This window comes from Aulostomus chinensis, chromosome 3 (genome assembly GCF_037954235.1).
Source record: "Aulostomus chinensis isolate RoL2024-O1b breed Wild chromosome 3, RoL_Achi_v1.0, whole genome shotgun sequence".
Taxonomy (NCBI): domain Eukaryota; kingdom Metazoa; phylum Chordata; class Actinopteri; order Syngnathiformes; family Aulostomidae; genus Aulostomus; species Aulostomus chinensis.
The window spans coordinates 12,567,482-12,588,133 of record NC_141322.1 but is presented as its reverse complement, the minus strand read 5'-3'; the positions used below and the strand labels follow the sequence as shown (position 1 = coordinate 12,588,133).

At 42.2% G+C, this 20,652-nt stretch overlaps 3 protein-coding genes across 20 annotated transcripts in view; 1 reads left to right on the top strand and 2 right to left on the bottom strand.

Annotated features, from left to right (window-relative positions):
- Window positions 1-4,301, top strand: part of cast (calpastatin) — a 36,594-nt gene extending 32,293 nt beyond the window's left edge. For 15 of the 16 annotated variants that reach the window (XM_086198716.1, XM_086198722.1, XM_086198725.1 and 12 more), the window contains 11 exons: window positions 560-676; window positions 781-894; window positions 979-1,086; window positions 1,162-1,266; window positions 1,368-1,460; window positions 1,625-1,669; window positions 1,760-1,894; window positions 2,187-2,273; window positions 2,493-2,522; window positions 2,791-2,894; window positions 2,974-4,301. In XM_086198716.1, the coding sequence (XP_086054842.1) occupies window positions 560-676; window positions 781-894; window positions 979-1,086; window positions 1,162-1,266; window positions 1,368-1,460; window positions 1,625-1,669; window positions 1,760-1,894; window positions 2,187-2,273; window positions 2,493-2,522; window positions 2,791-2,886 (930 nt within the window). In that variant the 3' untranslated portion in view covers window positions 2,887-2,894; window positions 2,974-4,301. The remainder of the gene's footprint in view (window positions 1-559; window positions 677-780; window positions 895-978; window positions 1,087-1,161; window positions 1,267-1,367; window positions 1,461-1,624; window positions 1,670-1,759; window positions 1,895-2,186; window positions 2,274-2,492; window positions 2,523-2,790; window positions 2,895-2,973) is intronic. The other variant, XM_086198718.1, reaches the window with a different exon arrangement.
- cd8a (CD8a molecule) lies at window positions 2,999-6,619 on the bottom strand. Of its 2 annotated transcripts, XM_086198734.1 has the most exons (6): window positions 6,463-6,618; window positions 6,021-6,344; window positions 5,856-5,948; window positions 5,661-5,768; window positions 5,441-5,480; window positions 4,014-4,957 (listed from the first exon to the last, which is right to left on the bottom strand). In XM_086198734.1, exons 1-6 carry the CDS (start codon window positions 6,503-6,505, stop codon window positions 4,912-4,914), a joined length of 654 nt encoding a protein of 217 aa, XP_086054860.1. In that variant the 5' UTR covers window positions 6,506-6,618; the 3' UTR covers window positions 4,014-4,911. The 2 variants fall into 2 exon arrangements, with proteins under 2 accessions (XP_086054859.1, XP_086054860.1); XM_086198733.1 differs by having other exon boundaries at window positions 2,999-4,957; window positions 5,856-6,344; window positions 6,463-6,619.
- A 7,771-nt stretch (window positions 6,620-14,390) lies between these two features.
- cd8b (cd8 beta) lies at window positions 14,391-18,375 on the bottom strand. Of its 2 annotated transcripts, XM_086200645.1 has the most exons (7): window positions 18,203-18,375; window positions 16,770-17,117; window positions 15,882-15,956; window positions 15,577-15,666; window positions 15,434-15,467; window positions 15,274-15,325; window positions 14,391-14,739 (listed from the first exon to the last, which is right to left on the bottom strand). In XM_086200645.1, exons 1-6 carry the CDS (start codon window positions 18,252-18,254, stop codon window positions 15,316-15,318), a joined length of 609 nt encoding a protein of 202 aa, XP_086056771.1. In that variant the 5' UTR covers window positions 18,255-18,375; the 3' UTR covers window positions 14,391-14,739; window positions 15,274-15,315. The 2 variants fall into 2 exon arrangements, with proteins under 2 accessions (XP_086056771.1, XP_086056772.1); XM_086200646.1 differs by lacking the exons at window positions 14,391-14,739; window positions 15,274-15,325 and having other exon boundaries at window positions 15,430-15,467.
- Between the last annotated feature and the right edge of the window lie 2,277 nt (window positions 18,376-20,652).

The following is a 20,652-nucleotide window of genomic DNA, read 5'->3' as shown; positions in this document are numbered from 1 at the left end:
AGTAATCAAACTGGGATACTAGAAGGCTGTAGTCATCTCTACATTTATCAGGAAAAAAACAATCAATAGCTCGGATTCATTTGACTTTGACAAATCTGGAAATTAGACTAGGATGGGATTCAAGCCCAACGGCTTCCCCGAGTTTGAAATTTAGAGATTCTCTTTGATGTCAGATGAGTTCATACAAGGAAATGTGGTCCAACCCACACAGTAATTTACAGGAAGTAGACACAGTGAGAAAGAGTAGCCAAGACAGGAATGAATCAAACCTGAGCTGAAAACACAGCTCTAGTTCCCTCCTCTCCTGCATTAAAGCCACAGCGTCTCCTCCAGTGATGATGCCCAAATTTCCCTCTTTGTCCTCCCACCAATGTAAATGCACGAGGAGGAAGTGCGCACTTTGCCATTGTGTTCCTTCAACCTGAAAAATATGTTTTCTCCTCGTATATAAACCAGGTCTTTGAAGCTTTCCTCTTTTGGTTGTCTATGGTTGTATGAGTCTACCTGTAGATAACAGTTTCAGCAAGTCATGTCTATGGTTTTTCTTTGCCATTAAAAGGAGGACAAACACAAGAAGGAGAAGGGTGTGCGGGTCGGAGAGAGAGAGGAAACCATCCCTGAAGACTACAGGTTTAATAAGGAAGAGCTCATGAAACTGCCTGCTCCTAAACCTGAGGTGAGACCACCACCAGGCCTTCAGGGTAATGGGTTCAAGTCCAACGTGAACACTGACACCCTCACGTTTTCTCTCCTCCCTGTCCTCTTCTGCTCCTCCTGCAGCCCACCATGGACACTGGTGAGGCTCTGGACCTTTTGTCTGGAGACTTCATGACCTCCTCCACAGCTCCTGCTGTCCAGGCTCCTGTGGTCAAACCCTCAGCTCCTCCTGCACAGGTACAGGCCAGAATATCACTGAAGTAAAGCGGTGCACATGCGACTCTTTCGAAGCAGTAATATTGTAACACGCGTCGCCTGCAGCCCTCTGCGGACTTTGCTCTGGACGCCCTGGCGGGAGATTTCGTTGCTTCCGCTGCTGCTCCCACGGTGAAATCAGCTGCTTTTGTTCCCCCACAAACTACCCCACAGGTAAACCCACTCATGACCAGTGTGACCAGTTTACTGTTTACAGTCCTGCTGAACCTTCTCTGTGTGCGTCCTCAGCTGGCTGCAGGAGCAGATAACGCTCTGGATGCTCTGTCAGACACGTTGAAGGATATCACCCCCGCCCCTCAGCCCGCAGCCATTCCTGCGAAAGATATTGTCAAGGTTGCCAACATGTCATGAAACCAGATTTTCACTTTCAGAATACTCATGAAAGATCTGTGTAACACCGCTACCATCCTGCTGGCTGTGTGTGTTTGCTGCAGGAGAAAAAGGCGGTTGAAGAGAGGCTGATTAAGATGGGAGAGAGAGACGACACGCTGCCGCCAGAGTACAGACCCACGGAGGAGGATCTCAAGGTAACAGACCACTGAAGACAGACGCTGTAGGACTGTATTTTTTCACTGGACATACATTCTTATTTCCTCACTGAAATAGAGCTTTAGGTTGTGGGTAATTCCAGTATGTGGTAGCTCAAAATATGACTATTATGTGTCTAATCAACATCACCTTCATTTCTAAGAAAATGGCTGAAGCAAAGGCTAAAGCAGCAGCAGAGCCGAAGGAGGTGAGTCCCTCTCACTAATATTGATAATAAGTAACACATAGATACAACACACAGACTGAAGCAGACTTCCTGTCTTGCTCCCCCCTGTAGACTTTGGATGATAAAACAGCCTTGGACATTTTGTCCGGTGATTTCTCTGCTGCTCCTAAACCTGCTGCACCGCCCCAGTCTGCTGCTGCCACAACAAAGCTGCAAACTCCTGTGCTGGACTCAGAGCCCCTGAAGGTACGGGAACACCCCCCTTCTCTTCCTCTTCCTCATAAAATAAAATGTTTAATTTTGCAGATAAACAACTTTTTTTTAAATCAATGATAAATGTATGTTAGTTAATGCACAAGTTTAGTTCTGTAGGAAAACACAGTGCTATTTTCAAAGCATCTTAAACTGCTTTTAAACAGTGCTGAGGCTGAAAAAGAAGCGACGTGTACAACGTGGGCAACGCATGAGCTGGACATGTATTTGTGCAAAAGTGAGCTGATGACGTTTGACATGGGTTTATTTGTGTCTTCTGTGGCAGCCGATGGCGGGTCCTGTCCTGGACTCCCTGGCCACCACGCTGCTCCCTGATGCTCCAGAGTTCAAACCTAAGACAGACAAACCAAAGGTAAAACCCCCAGAGTGAGAGCACTGATCCCAAAACTCAAGACCAAATCATTTCATGGTAAACGCTGTAGTGTTCAATGTCAGTTTGTCTACTGATGTTCCTCACTGCCACATGACGGCGTGTGTAGGTTGTTTAGTAGGTTGTACTGTGTCAGTGGCCACCCCCGCACACAGCCATGTGGAGGTGCTCGGCCTAACACAGCTGTCACCTTTGTTACAGGGCAAGAGCAAGTCAAAGTCAAAGTCTAAAGTAAGCACATTTCCGGCTGCATGAAGATGTAAATGATGCTGGATGATGCATCGTAATCCACAACATGATTCTGTGCGCTTCTGAATTAGAACAAAGGCAGTGTTGAGTGGTGGAGCCTGTGAGCTCCAGGTGTCTGCACACAGCTGCATGTGACGCTCTCAACTCGCTCTGCTTCGCCTAATGATCATCTCAACAATTAATGGCATTGAATTTGTGTCATTGTCCCATGCTGCTTGTTCTGTCTTTTGAATTGAAATTTTTGTTTCAGAAAAACCGTGCGGACGAGCCTGCGGCTGATCACCTACCTGCCCAACCCAGCTCAGACGTCGTGCCAACATCCACACAGCGGGGCACCAAGAGATAGGCTTCTAGGTGTGGTTTGTCTTCATCTTTTGTAGCAATGTTGTGTGTGAGGAGGAAATGTGACGCGCGAGTGTGTTGTGTGTTGCAGGTCGTCGGTGCATTGTGTCCTCCAGAGGTCAACAGGAAGCATCAGCGAGGACGCTGCTCTTCGGATTACGATTTTATTTTTCAAAATGGTCAAGAATGTATACTGGACAAGAGACAAACCTAGACATACCCGTGACACTTCATTTCACACACACACACAAACACACACACACACACACACACACACACACACACACACACACACACACACACACAAAGAGCTACGTGCATCGCCTTTCTTGCTTGTCCTCGTGTGCAGTCAAAGATGAGAAACACACCCCTAGTTTTGCTGGTCTTTGTGTCGTGCGAGTTGAGAGAAGGAAGGCGTTGCACTGCAGGCTCACCTCAGCAGTGGCACACTAATAAACACACCAGCAGTGTGTGACATCGCACCACGGCGAGCCACAGCAGGAGCAGCAAGGAGGGAGCGGGTGAATAGTATTGAGATGTTGTGCAATCCTGATGTACACAGGACAAACCAACCAGGTTTTTCTACCATGATGTGGTCATGACGACACTAGTGTACAGCCTTTAGTTTACACAGTTGCGAGTGTACATTGTTGAGTATGTGGAGGTGTTCTGCTTCAGTCTGAGTGTTTCACTGCTAAAGCCATTAGAGAAATATCTGTTCAGAGAAGGCTCTCCTGTATGTATTCGGCCCGGTGTAAAAATACTGGCGTCAAGAAGTGCACTTAGTGAACTGAGGTGGTTACAGGCTTTGTTAACTGCCTTTGTTTGTATACTGTAAACACAGATTTTGCTCGATATAAGAAAGACTGTATAATTTACAAAGGGCTTTAAACTGTAGAAAAGAGAACAAAAAAATCATTATTTCCCCGCTTTTTTTTTCATGTCAGAGGTTTTGTGTGGGTGTGAGATATGAGCGATATTTTAGATATGGGAGTACTCATAAATACATGAAAAGGAATATTTACCTGAGTGTACAATTTGTGGCTAAAATGAGAAACAAACTTAAGTGCGGCTGAACGCCGCAGGAGACACTGTTGTCTTGAAGGTGCGGGGGATCGTACGTGCGCATGAAACAAAACAGCAACACAAACTCCTTTGAAAATAATTTTCTCCTTCTGACTCAGTGGGTTTTTTTCACGCCGCGTGTAGTTGAGCCAGCCCACTTCCTTTAGACTCGGGGCTTACAACAACAACGGCGATGAAAAGATATTTTGCTTAAACTTATTGCAAAATTTTATACGATTGTTCAGGGATCCTGAATGACTGATGGGGATATAAATGAGTGGGTTTGATGTGATATGTTGATAATTAAAACAAAATACGGAGCATAAAGACGAATAAAAATCATTGCAGTGGAAATGTTTGCGAGTGCCATTTTTATTTGTGGAAAATTCGGAGTAAGCGAGTCATCGTAAAATGCCAGTCCTAAACACATCATTTCTTTGGAAAAACGGAAGTACGGGACTCAATTGTGGCTGCTTTATGTTTCGAGTAAAACAAAGAGCCTCTAGTTAAAAACCCTAAAAAAAAAAAATTTTAAAAAGGTAACACGCAGCAGTAGACCGAAACAATAAAAACAGTAAAAAATTGACTTGAAAATGAAAATATTTACGCAAGTAAAATAACATCTAATTTGCAAAAGAACAATAACTGACAAGTTGGGAATAAAAGGTTTTTCAGCCTGTCGCAGGTCCTTCAGCACATCAACATTCACAGATAAACAAACATTTCATACCGCATTATTTAGAAGTTTTTAGAAGAGTACATGTACAATTAATTGTACTGTCAGGTGTCAAACTAAACTAAAAGTGTAATGAACACAGACGAAGTCGTCAAATAACCGATGTGTCGAATACTTGAACCACTTTAACGTTGCTATCGCACATTTTAGCAATAAATAATTATTATATCAACACTGTAAAAAAAAAAAAAAAAAAAAAGGATGAAACTGCAGCATTTTGAATTAAACTCATGCGTGGGTCATCATTTGTTTTCCAGGTGCCATCATCCGCGGCCTGAATGAGATATAAAATACATGAGTTACTGAGAGGAACCACACGGGTTCACAGCTCCAGAACTACTGAGGTCAAGACCTGTGCTTTTTCTACAAGCCTGTGTTTTGCTGACCTGGGAGCAGTTACATTATACAGTTATATATGGGGGTATTTAGCAGGCTGACTGAATTGTTTCTGACTCAAAAATACGTTTATGAAACAAAACTGGGATCAAAAACAAATGCAATGTTTTCATCAATTTTAGGGGCATGTGATTTCTAAATTCTTTCCGGTAAAAATGACAGAAAGGTTTCCTTTCATACAAATTACAGAAGGAGAATAATGGCGGTTTTCTAGAAGAACTCTTATTATTAACTAAAGCAAGAAATATATATATATAAAAAAATTGAATAATAAAAAAAAAGAGCATCTTAAATTGAGGCTATGACCTTCAATCGAAAAAACACTATTACACTTTTTTAAAAGGCACACACATCAATTTACCTTCTTTTGTAATGGTGCGGGCATCTCCGCGTCCTCACGTCTACAGCAGAGCCAAACACAGGAAGCCTTTATACTCATATTTCAGCATCAATCTATCTATCTATCTATCTATCTATCTATCTATCTATCTATCTATCTATCTATCTATATATATATTTATATATATAATTGAATAACTGAATGGGAGCCTTGAAGGCTCCTGATGGTTGATCAGACTTACGATTGCAGTACATGATGGTGACGATGAGGAGGAGGAGAAGAAGGCCACAGCTGCCAACCAGTGACCCCAGTATGAGTGGACTACAAACCAGATCTACATTGCTTCTCTCTGCAAACCAAAATGAACTCATTTACTGTTTCTCGCCACTGCATGCTCAGTTAGACGGTAAGAGGTGATGTGTTACTGTGAAGGCACCTTCATCCTGGGTGGCCTCACACACACACGGCGTGGTGCTCTCGGATGGATTCATTTTGATGATCGGTGGTTTCGTCACCTCTTTAGCTTGTTCTTTAAAAAGAGAGAAGAGCCGCTGAGAAGAGTCCATCGTGTGACGATCAGAGAAGGTCAAACAAAGCTTACCTCCAGCCAGGCGAGTCACTTCCCCAAATTTCAGTTGGTTATTTTTCAGTGAAGCGCAGCTGTAAACACCACTGTCAACACTTCTACTGAATGATTTTAGGATCAGTACGTCTTCCTTAAGTTTCTTGTCACTAAAGGCTGATGGAATTGAGGAATCTGGCCTTCTCAAACCAGTGTTGGAGGTCGACACTATAAAGTGCATGCCTGAGTTGTCCTGCACTCGGAACCACTGGATGGAGGTGCCGACCTCGGCAGGTCTGCACTTGATCTCAACCTGCTGCCCTTCTGGTAGGACGCTTTTAGCTACTGCTCCTAAACTTATCCCTGTGACAAGAAGGCACACAATGAGAATATTCACCTTGAAGGTGGACGCACGCAAAGCAATAAAGCAAATAACACTTTACTGCTGCTGCAAATGGAATGAACAATGAAAGTAACTCACGACGATAAAAGACCAGAATCACCAGAATCCACTGTTGGCCCATTTTACTCTTGAAATAGCTGCTCAAACCGTGTCTGTGCTTAGTTTGAATCCTGCGAGCAGATCAGTCAGCGAGATATGAAACCACGCCCCACCTGTAACCTTCTTCTCAGGGGTGTAAAACAGGATCATTGGAGCGGAACACTGCAGAGACCTCCTGCAGCATGCGCGTGGTCTACAAGCTATTTTAAAGTGGGCCCCACCAGTGTGCGCTTGGTTTGAAGCATCGAACATCAAAACACCATCCTAAAGATACAGATGCAGCACGTAGGCAGGCGAGAAACCTTGCTGTGTATGTATGGCAGCTCTCACACACACACACACACACACACACACACACGCACACACACACACACGCACGCACGCACGCACACGCACGCGTCTCATGGTCCCTGCTCTAATCAAACCCTAAACCCTTATATTAACAAAACCGAAAATTCTCCTGAATCTCTGCCGGCTACAGGACCACTGCTCTTCTACCAGCTTTGACCTTTGACCTGTGTTACACAAAACAGCTCGTCATTTGCATTCCACTATTGAGATTTTGCCAGTGGTACTAGATAAAGTGCCAATAATATCAACAAAATGTGTTTGTGTTTAAAGTGAAGACAATTAACTGCTAGAGTGAAAATGTACACAGATCTTAGCTGCTTCTCTCCCAGCTGCTGCTACCTCTCACCTTCCTCAGTGTCTCCACACACAGCGTTCACGTTGGTTACCTGGTTGGAAAAAAAGTGTGTTGTGCCCTTTTTTAGAGTTTGTCAAATTAACTAAAATGTGACTAAAGCTGATATACACTTAAGATTAAAACTGAATCAACAGACAAAAAAAAATAATGAAGAGACACAAAGAAGTCAAGGCCAATTGTAAAAGTTTCTCACAGGCTAAATCTAAAATATTGACTTCAGTCAATTAGAACTGGACTCAATAAAAACAAGATTCCGATGACAAAATATGATGAAAACCAAAAAGGACATTTGACTTAAAAAAAACAAACCAACCTAAATTAACCCAGCGTGAGCTAAGATGACAACGGTGACACTGAAATAAATCAGCTCACATGACTTAAAGTACGGCAGTGATACTTGATTCCGATTTTCTTTGACTTCAGAGGTGGATGGAGTACTGCACGTGCGGCATTTCAAAAAATTGAGAATTTATGTGGTAACACACGCTGTGCAAATCAGGATTGCCCTGTTTGTGAAACTAAGGCTGGATATTTACTGATGATATGGTGCCCTCTAGTGGTTTGGAGTGTGAACTATGTGGTGCTGGCTTGCTCTGACTTACATACAGTATCTTTAAGTAGTCATCATAGAACGTACATGTCAAAGTTTGGCCTCTGGGATGTTAGGATTAAAAACAACTAAAAATTATTTAAACAATTTCAAGTCGTATTTTTACATTAAATTTAACATAAAAACAGCTGCTGAGGAGTGAGAAGTATATTTATTTCTTTGTAAAGCAAAAAAATCACTAAGTGCTTCACAATGAAAATGAAACATAGAAAAACACAATTAAAAGCAAAAAATACAAAATAAAACAATGTATGTGCCGTTAAACAACGCAAAGCTGAAGTGGTTAAAAAAAACTTGTGCAAAAGTGCAGATAAAGGCAGCAGGTCAAGTCGACGAAGCACAGATAAGGTGCACCGGAAAAGACGTGTGTGTGTGCGTGTGTGTGTTGGTGTGTGTGTGTGGGTGTGTGTGTGTGTGTGTGTGTGTGTGTGTGTGTGTGTGTGTGGGTGTGAGAGCGAGAGAGTGAGAGAGAGAGAGCCATATTAGCCACATATCTATTTTCAACCATGATGCAATGAATTTTAAAGCACTAGTTCTTAAAAATTACATTTCCATTGCAATTATTTCATGTGAAAATCTGTTATACTTTCATGTTCTTGTAATTAATTTGCTCTGTTTTTTTTATCATTTATCCACCATGTGTTAAAGAAATAAAGCTTGTCTTTACAACAGCTAATATATAAATAACATGCAGTTAATCTATATGTATTATACATCAATCAAATGCTTAGGGAACAAAAACAACCAGTGACCCCCTTAAAAGGAGAAAATGGAAGAAAACTAATCACACTTGAGCCAGTCACATAAAATGAACAATGATAATTAATGCTTGAAATTTGCAGAGGAAAGAAAACATTCGTGAACGATGGATCTGTGCGTGTGTACATTTACTGTGTGTGTACATTTACTGTGTGTGTATGTGTTGTGTGTTCGTGTGTATGTTTTCTATTTACTGTCATTGTAGAAATCCTTCGCTATTTTTGTAATCAAGCCACTTAGTAGAGAGTGCGGCTTTGCACCGGTTTGAGGCTTTTTGGTGAAAGCGGCGAGAGTTATGAGTACTTCCTAAATGAAGTAAAGTGCAGGTACTGAGAAAAAAGTACTTATAAAGTATAAAGGGAATATTTTTCCTAAATGACTGCCCTTCACTGTCTAGGTGTTACATACAATGTGATATTACTGCAGTAGAATCAAAAATTTGAAGCACCAGATGACTCACAAGCAGGATTCTGGAGCTTCAAACTGTGTTTAAACAGTAAATCAGTGAATCATAATTCACAAACTCTGCAGCTGCAACCGGAAACTGAGACACCGATGACATCACCAGGGTCGTTTCACGATAAAGCGCTTTTTTTCACAAGATGAAGAATTTGACATCTAGCTTCAAATCTATGACGCTAGTTACAGTCACATGATGATGACGATGATGACGATGTTGATGACGCATGTGACCATGGGCCCAGGTGACTAAATCCCTCCTGGAGCTAACCTCACCAACCCATAGGTGGCAGTGATGAGCTAGGATATTTAATGCTACCAATGCTAACAGTGCGCTAGCAGTTACAAACAGACGCTAAAAAAGAATCTGCTTTGAAGATGTTTTAAGAGGAGGGAAAGATGTTTGTTACACCTGAAAAAAATGAGTTTCACTCACAAATACAGACTTACCAAAAATAAAAGTTCCCCTCCAGCACACCAGAGAAGAGACCTGAGAACATACGACTGGTTAATTCAATAATGTAGCAAGTAAATCCGCACCCCCACAACCTTTCTCAGAGGGTGAAAAAAGATTCTTGCTCTGGCAACAGGAAGACGACTAAAACTGAAATTAGACTCAGCTTTTAAAACCTAATTTTCCATTTTCAGCAGGGTCTCACGTTCTACACAAGCAACAGCAAAGCATCGCACAGCGACCGTGGCGCAACTCGACGCCCGTCATGTTTCCTATTCAGTGATGGAAAGTAAATGCACCTATTTGGAAATGGGCAACAAATGGTGACATTTGGCTCAGATGTGGGTGTTCTAGCTGTTCCGTGGTGGGAGGAGAGGGAGAAACAAACAGCGAGGGAGGGAGTTACCACAACAAGAACTTATCACTAATCTGTGTTCACGCTGTCACAGCACTTCCTCAAAATGACAATTATCACATTCACTGTTCAACAAATTACATTTGACCTTTCTCAAATCAAAGCAAGGGAGCCATGTTGTTTCCTTTGTTTTTAGTGATTAGGGGATTCTGTTGATGATGGATGTGAAAGCTTCAGTTTCCTCTGGTTCAGGATTGACTCACACACACACACACACACACACACTCACACACACACATTTGCACACACACACCTGCATGGGCTCCCCTATGTTAGTCACACAGGGGTTGTCCAACCTGAAACAACTGGTGGGTGACCAGGGGAAGCCAGTGGGAATGGAAATACCCTGCAGCCTACATGAGCTGTAGAACCTGACATTAAAGCATCCTTCCTCTCTGGAAATGGAAGCCAAGGTACCAGTCAGTCAATGCCAGTAGCTCCTGTAGTCACTAGTTACTCAATCGTCTGGCTCACTTGGCTCGGTTACTGAGGGCATTATGGGATATGAAGTCATGAAAAGGAGAGCGAGAGTATCAAGAGGAGTAAGTAGAAATGATGAACTCTGCAAATAATTCAATATGTGTGTGTGTGTGTGTGTGTGTGTGTGTGTGTGTGTGTGTGTGTGTGTTTTAGTCCTCCTTAGTTAGAGGCTGTATGATTAAAACACTACAGCACTAAGCACACACAAGCTTTTATTCGTGCATTTGTCAACAGCTCTAATTCCTCCTGCAGGGCAGCGACCTGCTCTGGAAGACTGGAGGGTCCTATCAGAGGAGAAAGAACAGTCACACTCACAGCAGGGCAGACAACAGTAGCTACAAACACAGGCTGCTTCCAAAGACCGATTATGAATCGATCTGGGAGTTCTCACTCAGACGGGAATACTGAACTCAATATTAACCTGATTTCAGTCTGTTGTTGAAGCCCTGATGTTAGAGAGCAGGGTTTGGAGTGTTATGAGGACAGGATGTATTGAAGTCCTGGGCAATGTAAATGAGAAATACATCAAATTCAGTTTGTGTTTTTTTAAATGCGTGAACTGTGACATGGAAATTCAAGTGAGTGAGACAGAAAAAAAAATCTGTGTTAATAGAAAAAAAACAGTATTCAGTTTCTTTTTTTAATGACTTTGGGAACAATTTAAATTAAAGGTGCATTGATGGCAATTAGTAAATGCTTAGTTAACAGTTAATAATTATTCATTAGTCATCTAAACAGTTAACTAATGTGTCATGTCATGTTTATTAATGGTGTTCACATTAACTTTACATGCTGCAGCAAAAGGACGCATGTTCCTCACAATAAGTGTCACAAAGATCATTAATAAATGGTTAATTAGGCTTCAGAAATACTTCTTATAATCTCGTAACTACCGTATAACTCAGCCTTAACTAACTGTTACCAGGGCGATCTAAGCGCCGAGTGTGACATGACCTTGATCTCGAATGAGAGAGGTTACACTCGAATGGTTTTGCGGATCGTTAGAAACACGAGCTGACGTTCAATTCCACACAATTCATTTTTGTTGTTTTGCATTTAACGCACTCAGATTCAGCCACTCTTAGCCCTCTTGAATGCTATGTTGTCATTCTGGTGTGTGTTCCCGTCGCATCATTTGAATGTAAGAACGCTCCATTTTACAGTAACAACGTGTAGCAGCTCGACGTCACACTTCCTTGAGCAAACAAAACTAAGGGGGAGAAACTTTTTTCATCGTCAGGTTTTTTTTTTTTTATAGAAGCAACAGCAACCCTAGAGTGTGTAACATGATTAAAAATGCATAATAGGACAAAAATTAACATCTTAATGTTCAATTTACAGTTAAGGTCAACAAGGAATTGAAGTCTTAGATCTTCTAAAGCTTTAAACCTTAACTTTGATAACAACAAATAGATTCTAGTTTATGATGATCAGAGCTGCAGCACACAGGTAATTCATCAAATACACTCCAAATAGAATCGACTATTTCTTTAATTTGCACGCTGTCTTGCGATGTAGTTATAAATAACGGCTAACGGCTAATCTGCTTTTATTCATATTCTTGAATTTGATTTTTTTTTTTAAATACGTTAAACATTTGCTACACTGCAAATCCATCTATAGTGAATACAGTCACCTACTCTTAGATAGATTCAGGAATTCTGCCAGTGGTGCTGCGTTACACCAAGGTAACTTGCTAATTCTAAAAATCACATTCTTATCAAGAAGAGTTGCTATGCCAACAAGATAATGTTGAGCTAATATTGCTATGTTATATATATATATTTTTTTTAATAAAAAGTGTGTTGATACATATTTCGGTATCTAGTTTAAACCAGTGTGAGCATCTAATTACGGGTGTCCAGGTGTTTTTGACCCATTTGTGCTGAATATGCATTCATTCATTTCAACAGTGTTATTTGATTTTATACGTCTATGTAATAAAACAGATTCAAACCTCTTCTCTAAGTGTGAGGCTTTGTTCTCGTTGTAGTCTCATTTCAAAAGTGTAACAGTCGTTGTATCGTTCTCTGTCTGTCAGAGCTTGTGGTCGGGTCTGTGGTATCATTGTGGTCTTTTTGTTTCAGAGACTCGATGAAGATCTCAAAGCTGAGCGAAGTGATAACATCTCAGCCAACGCTGGTGCTCTCTCTCTCTCTCTCTCTCTCTAATTCACAGGAAAGGGTCGCACACCCTCCCTAAGACCTGAGCAACCACACACTTGCTCGCTTCTTCACACTCCTCAATCGCACAGGTGTGAGTGAGTGAGAGAGAGAGAGAGAGAGAGAGAGAGAGAGAGAGAGAGAGACCTTGTCAAATAATAACAGACTTCCTGTGCATTAAGACTGAAGGTCTGATAAATGCTTTATTTTGTACGAGCGTTTAAAGAGCAGCAGCTCCATGGAGCTACCAGTTCAACAGTGTAACAACACAACAAACTGGAATGAAAAAAAACAAGACAATTATCTGGTCTGCTGACCCATTTAACATGGCTGCCTCTCTCCTCAGAGCTACGGTAGTTGGTTCTTTGTTGTTTTATCCAGACTCAAGTCAAACATGAACATTTATGTGGGATTTTTTTTTTTGTTTCCGCTCATTTTGATTGGCAGCTCTCTTTTAATTAATGATGCGGCGCAGTATTTGGAGACAAGAGCAGTTTTCCAGTTAACATCTTTGGAATATCTGGGAAAATCACAGCAAAGATTCAACAAACAAACCCTCAGACACCACGGGAAACGCTTCAAGGCGTCTGCTGGATTCTGCTGGAAAGATGAACACAATTCTTCCATTATTTGGTGTTTTTGATGATGATGGCAAAGGTTGTGAAGAGTGAAGTCAATATGTGGAATCTGGAGGTCACACACACACACATACACACACACACACACACACACACACACACACACACACACATTTATATAAGCGTGTGTGTGTGTGTGATACCAAACACTCAAAAATGTAAGTATGAAACAAGACCGGTTCTATACTGACAATTTTGAAGGACATTCCCTCCAAGATACATTTAAAAGTACAAGTTTTGGACTTCTAACAGAAAGTGGTACGTGGTGTGCAGGAACAAGTACTTGTACCTTTTACCTCTATTTTTGAAGGATGAGGTCATTTATCCTGTTCCTGCACGAAATTATTTAGGTTGCCTCACGCAACCGCTTATTAAACTACAAACTTGCCTGACGCCAAAAGGTCAGCAATACCAAACAAGTGATGTGAAACCACAAAACCTAAAAAAAGACAAAAATTGATCTCCAAATTGAATGCACACATATTTATGGTAAATATCAGACTTATATGAACTTGTTTTTCTTCATTTCAACTTCAGACTTCCTTTCATTTTGAATGAAACCCTGCACAGGCAGCAGGGAGGGCACCTGGACACGTCTCAGGTCCACTGAGTCTCGCATCTGTTATTGCTGATTTTGCTGGACATGCTGATGGTCGTTCATGTTCGGGATTGACGCAGACAAGTTTACACACCAGCACTGAAGGGAGAAACCGATCCTCCGCTCACCTACTCAACTTCCGTCAGTCTCACGACTGGCGATGGAAGTACAACGCCCACTTCCAAACCTCTGTGTCACCTCACTTCCATACATGTGCAGAATCCTCTCAGATGTCAACACAATAACAGACATTTGAAACACGCTGACTTTTTCGTTCCTGCTCACGATTCACGGCATCATCAGAGGCGTGCGGGGCTCCGGTGTATAACCGCCGTCCTCCTGCGTGTCATTAACGTCACTGCTTCAAGCTGCCTGACTGTTACACCCGGAGGCGCCGAAGGAGGAGGAACTGATTACAAATTCAAGTTTTTATTCCACAAATTTATGCTCACGAACAACGTGAATGTTTTCTTCACACAATCAAAACACAATACAGAAGACAGGAACACAAATTACAACGATGTAAAATGCAAAAATCTTTCCAGCAGTTTATTTTTCTCCACTTGTTTTTGTATGTAAATACAAAAGATGGTTTTCTGTAGAAGAACACAAAAGAAAGTCCTAAATTACTGACCAATGAAGCTACAAACACACTGCGCTGAAAAATGCACCTTAATAAATAATTAACTATTTGCATATTGAGGAAAAGTTTATTAACAAAAAAAATAAAATCATATCAAAAATTATAGATTTACAACACAAATTTTAGGATGGGTCTTGGTGGAGCCCTGGAGCATTCGTCATGTAAAATATGCAACAGAAGCATGTCGATACGTCACAAGATGTTGGCTGTTGCTGCTGATGAAAACGTCTCTGTTAGCACATGTAAATTAAACAAGCTGACTCAGCAAATAAGCACGCTAACAGAGCAGATCTTCATGTGTTCTTCACGCTCTGCGGTACTCCGGTGACGGTCTGAAATCACAAAAGCACACGTTAGTGTGAGCAAATATATGAATTCATCCATTTTCTTCAGTTTATCCTGTTAAGGGTCGCGGGGGCTGGAGCCTATCCCAGCAGCTACGGCTGAGAGGCAGGGTTCACCCTGGACAGGTCATCAGTCCATCACAGGGCCAACACATAGAGACAGACAACCATTCACACTCACAGTCACACCTACAGCCAATTTAGAGTATCAATCAGCCTCGTCCCCTCTTGATGTCTTTGGACTGTGGGAGGAAGCTGGAGTACCAGAGAGAACCCACACAGGAACAGGGAGAACATGCAGACTCACACAGAAAGATCCTGTGCTGGAGCCGGGACCCGAACCTGGAACCTTCTCGCTGTGAGGCGACAGTGTGAACCACTGCACCACGGTGCCAGCCAATATTATTTCAGCATGAAGAAAATGTCTGGCTGAAATTGAACTTTAGCAAGTTTCTTGTTGTGTGGTTACAAATATCCCAGGTAAGGTCTAGATAGATGAAATTACACTGATGAGGTACATACCTATGATCCAATGCATGCGGTTCATGGAGTGTTGTAGGTCTTCTACCTCTTCCTATAAAAAAGAAAACACACAGTCGCTGAAACACAATTAAACAAGAAATGTTTGAAATCCATGGAACAAAACACAGAAAATATAACATCTATTTAATGATGTATTTACTTTTCAAAGCGATGTCGACACTTTTTGGGGAGTCCTGTGAGACGACAATATAGATTCAACTGTGAGCGAAATATGGTTCATCTGAAGGAACAAGACTTGGTGACTTCATGATATCTAGCGTGGTAAACTGGAGGAGAACTCACGGCTGAAGTAGTAGAGCGTGCAGACGAGGGCTAAAGTCAAGCCTGCAAATATTCCCACCAACGGCCAAAGAATCAATGAGCCGCAACCATCTGGAGACAGAATATAGACACAGTCATGTGATGGATACTTCATTCATTCAAGCCTGTTACTGCACTGGCTGCTCTGAGGTGCATTCTATTGTATTTATGTCATTGCAATCAATGCACAGAATGTATGGCCTGCTTTAAAGTGAACACACACACACACAGACCCGTGCAATCACATCACACACTGCTGCTTTAACACGGACTGGTCGGTGACCCACCCTGTGGAGGAGTCTCCTTTCTGCAGGGACACAGTGGACGCAGCGTCGGCTTCGGGGGTGATGTTGGAGGGGTCACTGGCAGAGCAACACAAGCAACCATAAAGACAGACGAAAGGAGCAGTTTGTTGTATTTCTTCACATGATTTTCCATGTGAGAGGATCTCAGTCTCTATCGATACGTCATGCGTCTTTGTTGGTCTGCTTGCTTCTCCACAGTACTTTTAATATCCATATATCCATTAATCAAAAATATGTACTTCTTTAGTGATTTCTGTCCCATGAAATGGAAGAGTTTTAATGTTAATTAAACCTTGATAACGTTAACGGGCAGCAGGAGACTATTCACCCCGACATCTGGGCTGTCCTGCAGCGTTGAAGTTACGATCAAGAAGAGCAGACTGTCAGTAAAAACCCTGAAGGAAAATGATAGCACCCGACAAAGAGAGTTAAGGGAGATGAACGCATATTCAAAATGGAGGAAAGAGATGGTTCCTTAGACAAGTCAGACTGCAGAGACCGCAGGCCGATCGTTACACTGCCATGAGGCTTAAATCATCGTTCCTCCTTGATATTTAGCATTAATCCATTTCAACCTGACGTAGCACACAGGCTGCTTCACCTTCAAGACCCCATGTGACGTCCTGACATTTTTAGGTGTTGATAATGATTTTTTTTTTCAACTATCTAGAGAACAGTGGAGCAAAGACAAGTCATTTTACCCAGAAGTCAATGGTCAAAGCTTTTTTTTTCTTTTTTTTTTATTCCACATTTCTGTCTGTTTCAGAGAGGGACAAATCTCGCGGATGTCGAGACGCTTATAAAGAAAATGCTTTCAGAGTTTGTTTTTTTTAGGTCTAAACGAGTTCATTCGCCCATCAGCGTACAAACCTCCAGGTCGAAGGCGAAATCCGGGCCTCCATATTTCTGGGGTTGTCTGACCCATGAGAATACATGAATAGATCCCGGCGTCCTCCTCTGTCACATTGATGATTCGTAGAATAAACATCGAACTGCCTCTTTTGATGAATTTGAACCGCTGCTTGTCCACATCGTCTCCATGATCTTCACGGTCAGCACTGTTCAGTCGGCCCAGAAACTCCACTTTGTTCTGGCTGGGACGAGTACGGAACCAGAAGACAGAGTCGCAGGAGCTGACGCAGTCACATTTGATGTTCTCGGTGCTGAGGAGCTTTGGGTAGAGAACACTGGATTCTTTTTGAAGGATCTGACCCGAGCCTGGGAGACGAGACGGAGGGACACAAGATGAGAGGGTGAAGGATCCCAACAGTAACGAGCTTAGACGGTAGCACCACCTCCGTTCATAGATTTGGGCCTTTAGAGAGAGTTTAGAAATAGAATGAAGCAACAACACTGCACTTAAGTAAAGGTACATACAATGATCATGCTTCAAACATGGGTGTGTGTGTGTGTGTGTGTGTGTGTGTGTGTGTGTGTGTGTGTGTGTTGCAAGAATGGAAATAAAGAGCAGCTATGAGGAAAGACTGTACAGAACTCCAACTCTGTGAAGGTGACATTTTGAAACTGCATGTATGAGACGATTAAGGAGTTCGTCAGTGGAAAAAAACAACAATTGAATCTCCTTTTAGAATCAGTTCCCATACAACTTCAGTGTGTGAGCTTTATTTAGATATATGTTGAGGCGTGTGGCCGCTGATCTTGTGAAATATGTGACGGTGAGCAGCAGCAGCACAGAGGCCGATGTAGTCGACCGACGTGTATTGGTGCACAAAGGATCTAGTGTGGTACAACTCCATTCAGTGTTAAACTAATCAGTGCAGCTATAAATCAATAATTACAGCTGTAATACCCTCGAAAACATGGAAATTCTGACTCTTACCCACGAGGTTAAATATTGCTACGGCCTCCACATTAACACTAATCTATTAACACAGCAGTATATTTCCCCGTCTTGGAACTAATAAATTTTTTTTTTTTTTTTTGATAGGTTAGAGCTGCATTTGAGTCACGTTATTTGACGCATTTAGTCCAAAAAAAACAAAAACAAAAAAAAACAACCCTTGCGCACTTTTATCAATAAGCTCCTAAACCCTGCAGGTTCTCTAAAACTCTCAATGTCAACTTAACTTGATCTGTGTAGCAAATACAAACACGATGTAAAAATGACTGGTCTTTGTCCTGCTGGTCGTTATGTTTTTAAATCACTAAACTCCTACCACTGAGTTTGCATCATGTGTGAAAGGAAACACCAGACAGCACCAGTTGTAGCAGGGAGGTGTCCGTAGCTACAGGCCTGGGCCCCGTCCTCGATCGGGAGCTCTAAGTAATCTCACACGACTCACCTGACGTCCATAGAGACACGGTCAGCAGAGTCCACACCAGTATCAGCAACATCCCTGTGTACCTGATGGTCACCAGTTTGTCTGTGTGTGTGTGTGTGTGTGTGTGTGTATGTGTGTGTGTGTATCTCCAGTAGAAGTTGCCCGGGTTCACTACAGATACTTTCTTTTCTTGCTATCTGCCTGTCATAGATGATGGGAGGAACTGAGCAGCCGCGACTCCTCAGTCGTCAAGGTAACATCCTGATGTGACACTTGCGTGGCCTATCAGTGGAGGCCACACACACACACACACACACACACACACACACACACACACACACAAAGTAAACACACACACACAAATCAGTCATTTACTGTTTTCTTTCCAATGCAAATTTTAGGCATGAATTACCATTGTTAAAATGATCTGTAACGGTAACTAATGTGTAATATACAGAAAACATCAACTAAAAGATGAAACACTCCTTCTTCTTCCAAAAGCAGTTTGAATTGTGTGACTGTTTTATCGTGCAACTGTGACAAGTACTTCCCTGTATGAACGACACTCATGAAAATATTCAAACACAACAGTACCTGAAGTTTTTTCACCTCTGGTTAACGGTTGTAAAGGGAGAAACGTGTATTTCAACCTACTGAAAGTCGAGTCTGCTACTTATCCTGCACTAGCGCGTTCAGCTGCATCCTCACTTTTATATTTGCAGCCCTTCACTGTTATTTTCACGTGTCTCTTTTGAACATTTCTAATATTTTTTAAAACCCGGGGTTGTGGAGACAAACGCCATCTCAACTCAGGCGTGTCTTGCACAAATGTTGTGTTGAAAAGTAAAGCTGGTTTCTGTCCCAGGGATGATGAGGAGAGATCTTCTTCATCACATCAAGCAGCAACAGCTGGTGTGTCTTCAGCGGCGGCGGAGGCAGCAGTTTGCTGTGGCGTTGTCTCTGTCCAGGTGTTTAACCTCCATCTTAGGAGTCCTACATTCATGAGGGAATACCAGCGTACGCAGCCTGCAACCAGGCAAGGGTGCCGAACTGACGCTGACTACATGAAGTCAATCATATCAATGTGCAACACTCCCACTCTGCTGTTATTTAGCAGATAAATATAAAAAAACAAAATATTACTAATTTCAAAGAGACTATTTCTAGACATACAAATGCAAGAATTAACAAAAGGAGATAAAAGTCTTCATTTCATTCTTCTGAATGTAAAATCAGAACCACGAGCTGCATCGTGTCCGCACCAGATCAGTTTTATCCAGCAGTTACAGCCATGCTGAAATAAAAGACTACAATAATGGCTCCTTTATTATAAACACACATTCATATTTGATTGACTGGACATTTAAATCTTTTAGTTCCAAAAACATCAGGAAACACTGACATCAGCCTGAATGGTATTTCATTCTCAATGATCCAAAAAGAAGATGGAAGCAGGAAATCATCTGTGACTGTTGGGTATTATTGTGCGACGTGCGATTGATCAGACGGGGGGGCGCTGGAGCCTATCCCAGCTGACATTGGGTGTGGGGTGTGTGTGTATGTGGGGGGGGGGGGGTGGGCTTGGCGGGGGCTTCACCGGTCGCCCATCAGGAGCATTAAGGGGCTCAGTATCTTGCTCAAGGACACGTCGACATGGTCACCGGGGGGCAATGAGGATGACATCAGCAACCCTTCAGTTACTAGACAGCCACTCTACCTCCGCCCCCCCTACATGATGATTTTTAACATTTATATTGTAATTACAGATTATTTCAGCAGTTTTAGAACTTCCTTCCATTTGCACCAGTTGATTTTCATTATTGTTCTATTTTAGTGAAGTCGAGAACTCATGCACTTCGTTAAAAATGTCTGACATGCAGAACTCTGCGAAGGCCTTCTGAAGGATTTCAGCAGGTTATTGTGTGTGTGTGTGTGTGTGTGTGTGTGTGTGTGTAGGGTTGGGTGGGAGAAGGGTCTGATGGGGGTCTTAAAGCGAGAGGATGTGGGCACGTGTAGAACTGAGTGGGTTGAAGACTTGAGTGAGACAGGGAATGAGACCACAAGGATTCTTTGAAAACAGGAGATCTCAAGGGGCTTCAGAGCTCCTCGTCGCTTGGTGACGGAGACTTTCATGGTCTCTGCTCCGGCACAGCCTGACGACTTGTTTCATTCCTCCACCGCGCTCCTCACACTAATGTGTACGTTTTATGTTTTCTGATTTCAGAAATCGACCAAAGTGGCAGTTTAGAAAACTGAAACCCTCACATCTCTCAAGCGCATTCATCGTCTCTTCTGCAGTTTTCAGCGGTGAGAAGTGAATACGTAACTGAGTTCTGTGTTAACACTGAGACGATTTCTGATCAACAAACATGAACATTCTCATCATCTCTGCTCTCTGAAGCCAAGACCCCCTACTCTATTATTTACAGGCTTGTTTGTGCCTGTCGAACCACTTTTAATTCATAGTATTT

Coding starts and splice junctions, on each gene's coding strand:
- cd8a (XM_086198733.1), bottom strand. CDS start 6,505: ATGGGCCAACAGTGGATTCTGGTGATTCTGGTCTTTTATCGTC. Junction 5,769..5,855: donor TGAGGCCACCCAGGATGAAG/GTGCCTTCACAG, acceptor TTTGGTTTGCAG/AGAGAAGCAATGTAGATCTG. Junction 4,958..5,440: donor CCGCACCATTACAAAAGAAG/GTAAATTGATGT, acceptor TATCTCATTCAG/GCCGCGGATGATGGCACCTG.
- cd8b (XM_086200645.1), bottom strand. CDS start 18,254: ATGTTGCTGATACTGGTGTGGACTCTGCTGACCGTGTCTCTATGGACG. Junction 17,118..18,202: donor CGTGTCTCTATGGACGTCAG/GTGAGTCGTGTG, acceptor CTCGTCTCCCAG/GCTCGGGTCAGATCCTTCAA. Junction 15,667..15,881: donor AAAGGAGACTCCTCCACAGG/GTGGGTCACCGA, acceptor TTCTGTCTCCAG/ATGGTTGCGGCTCATTGATT.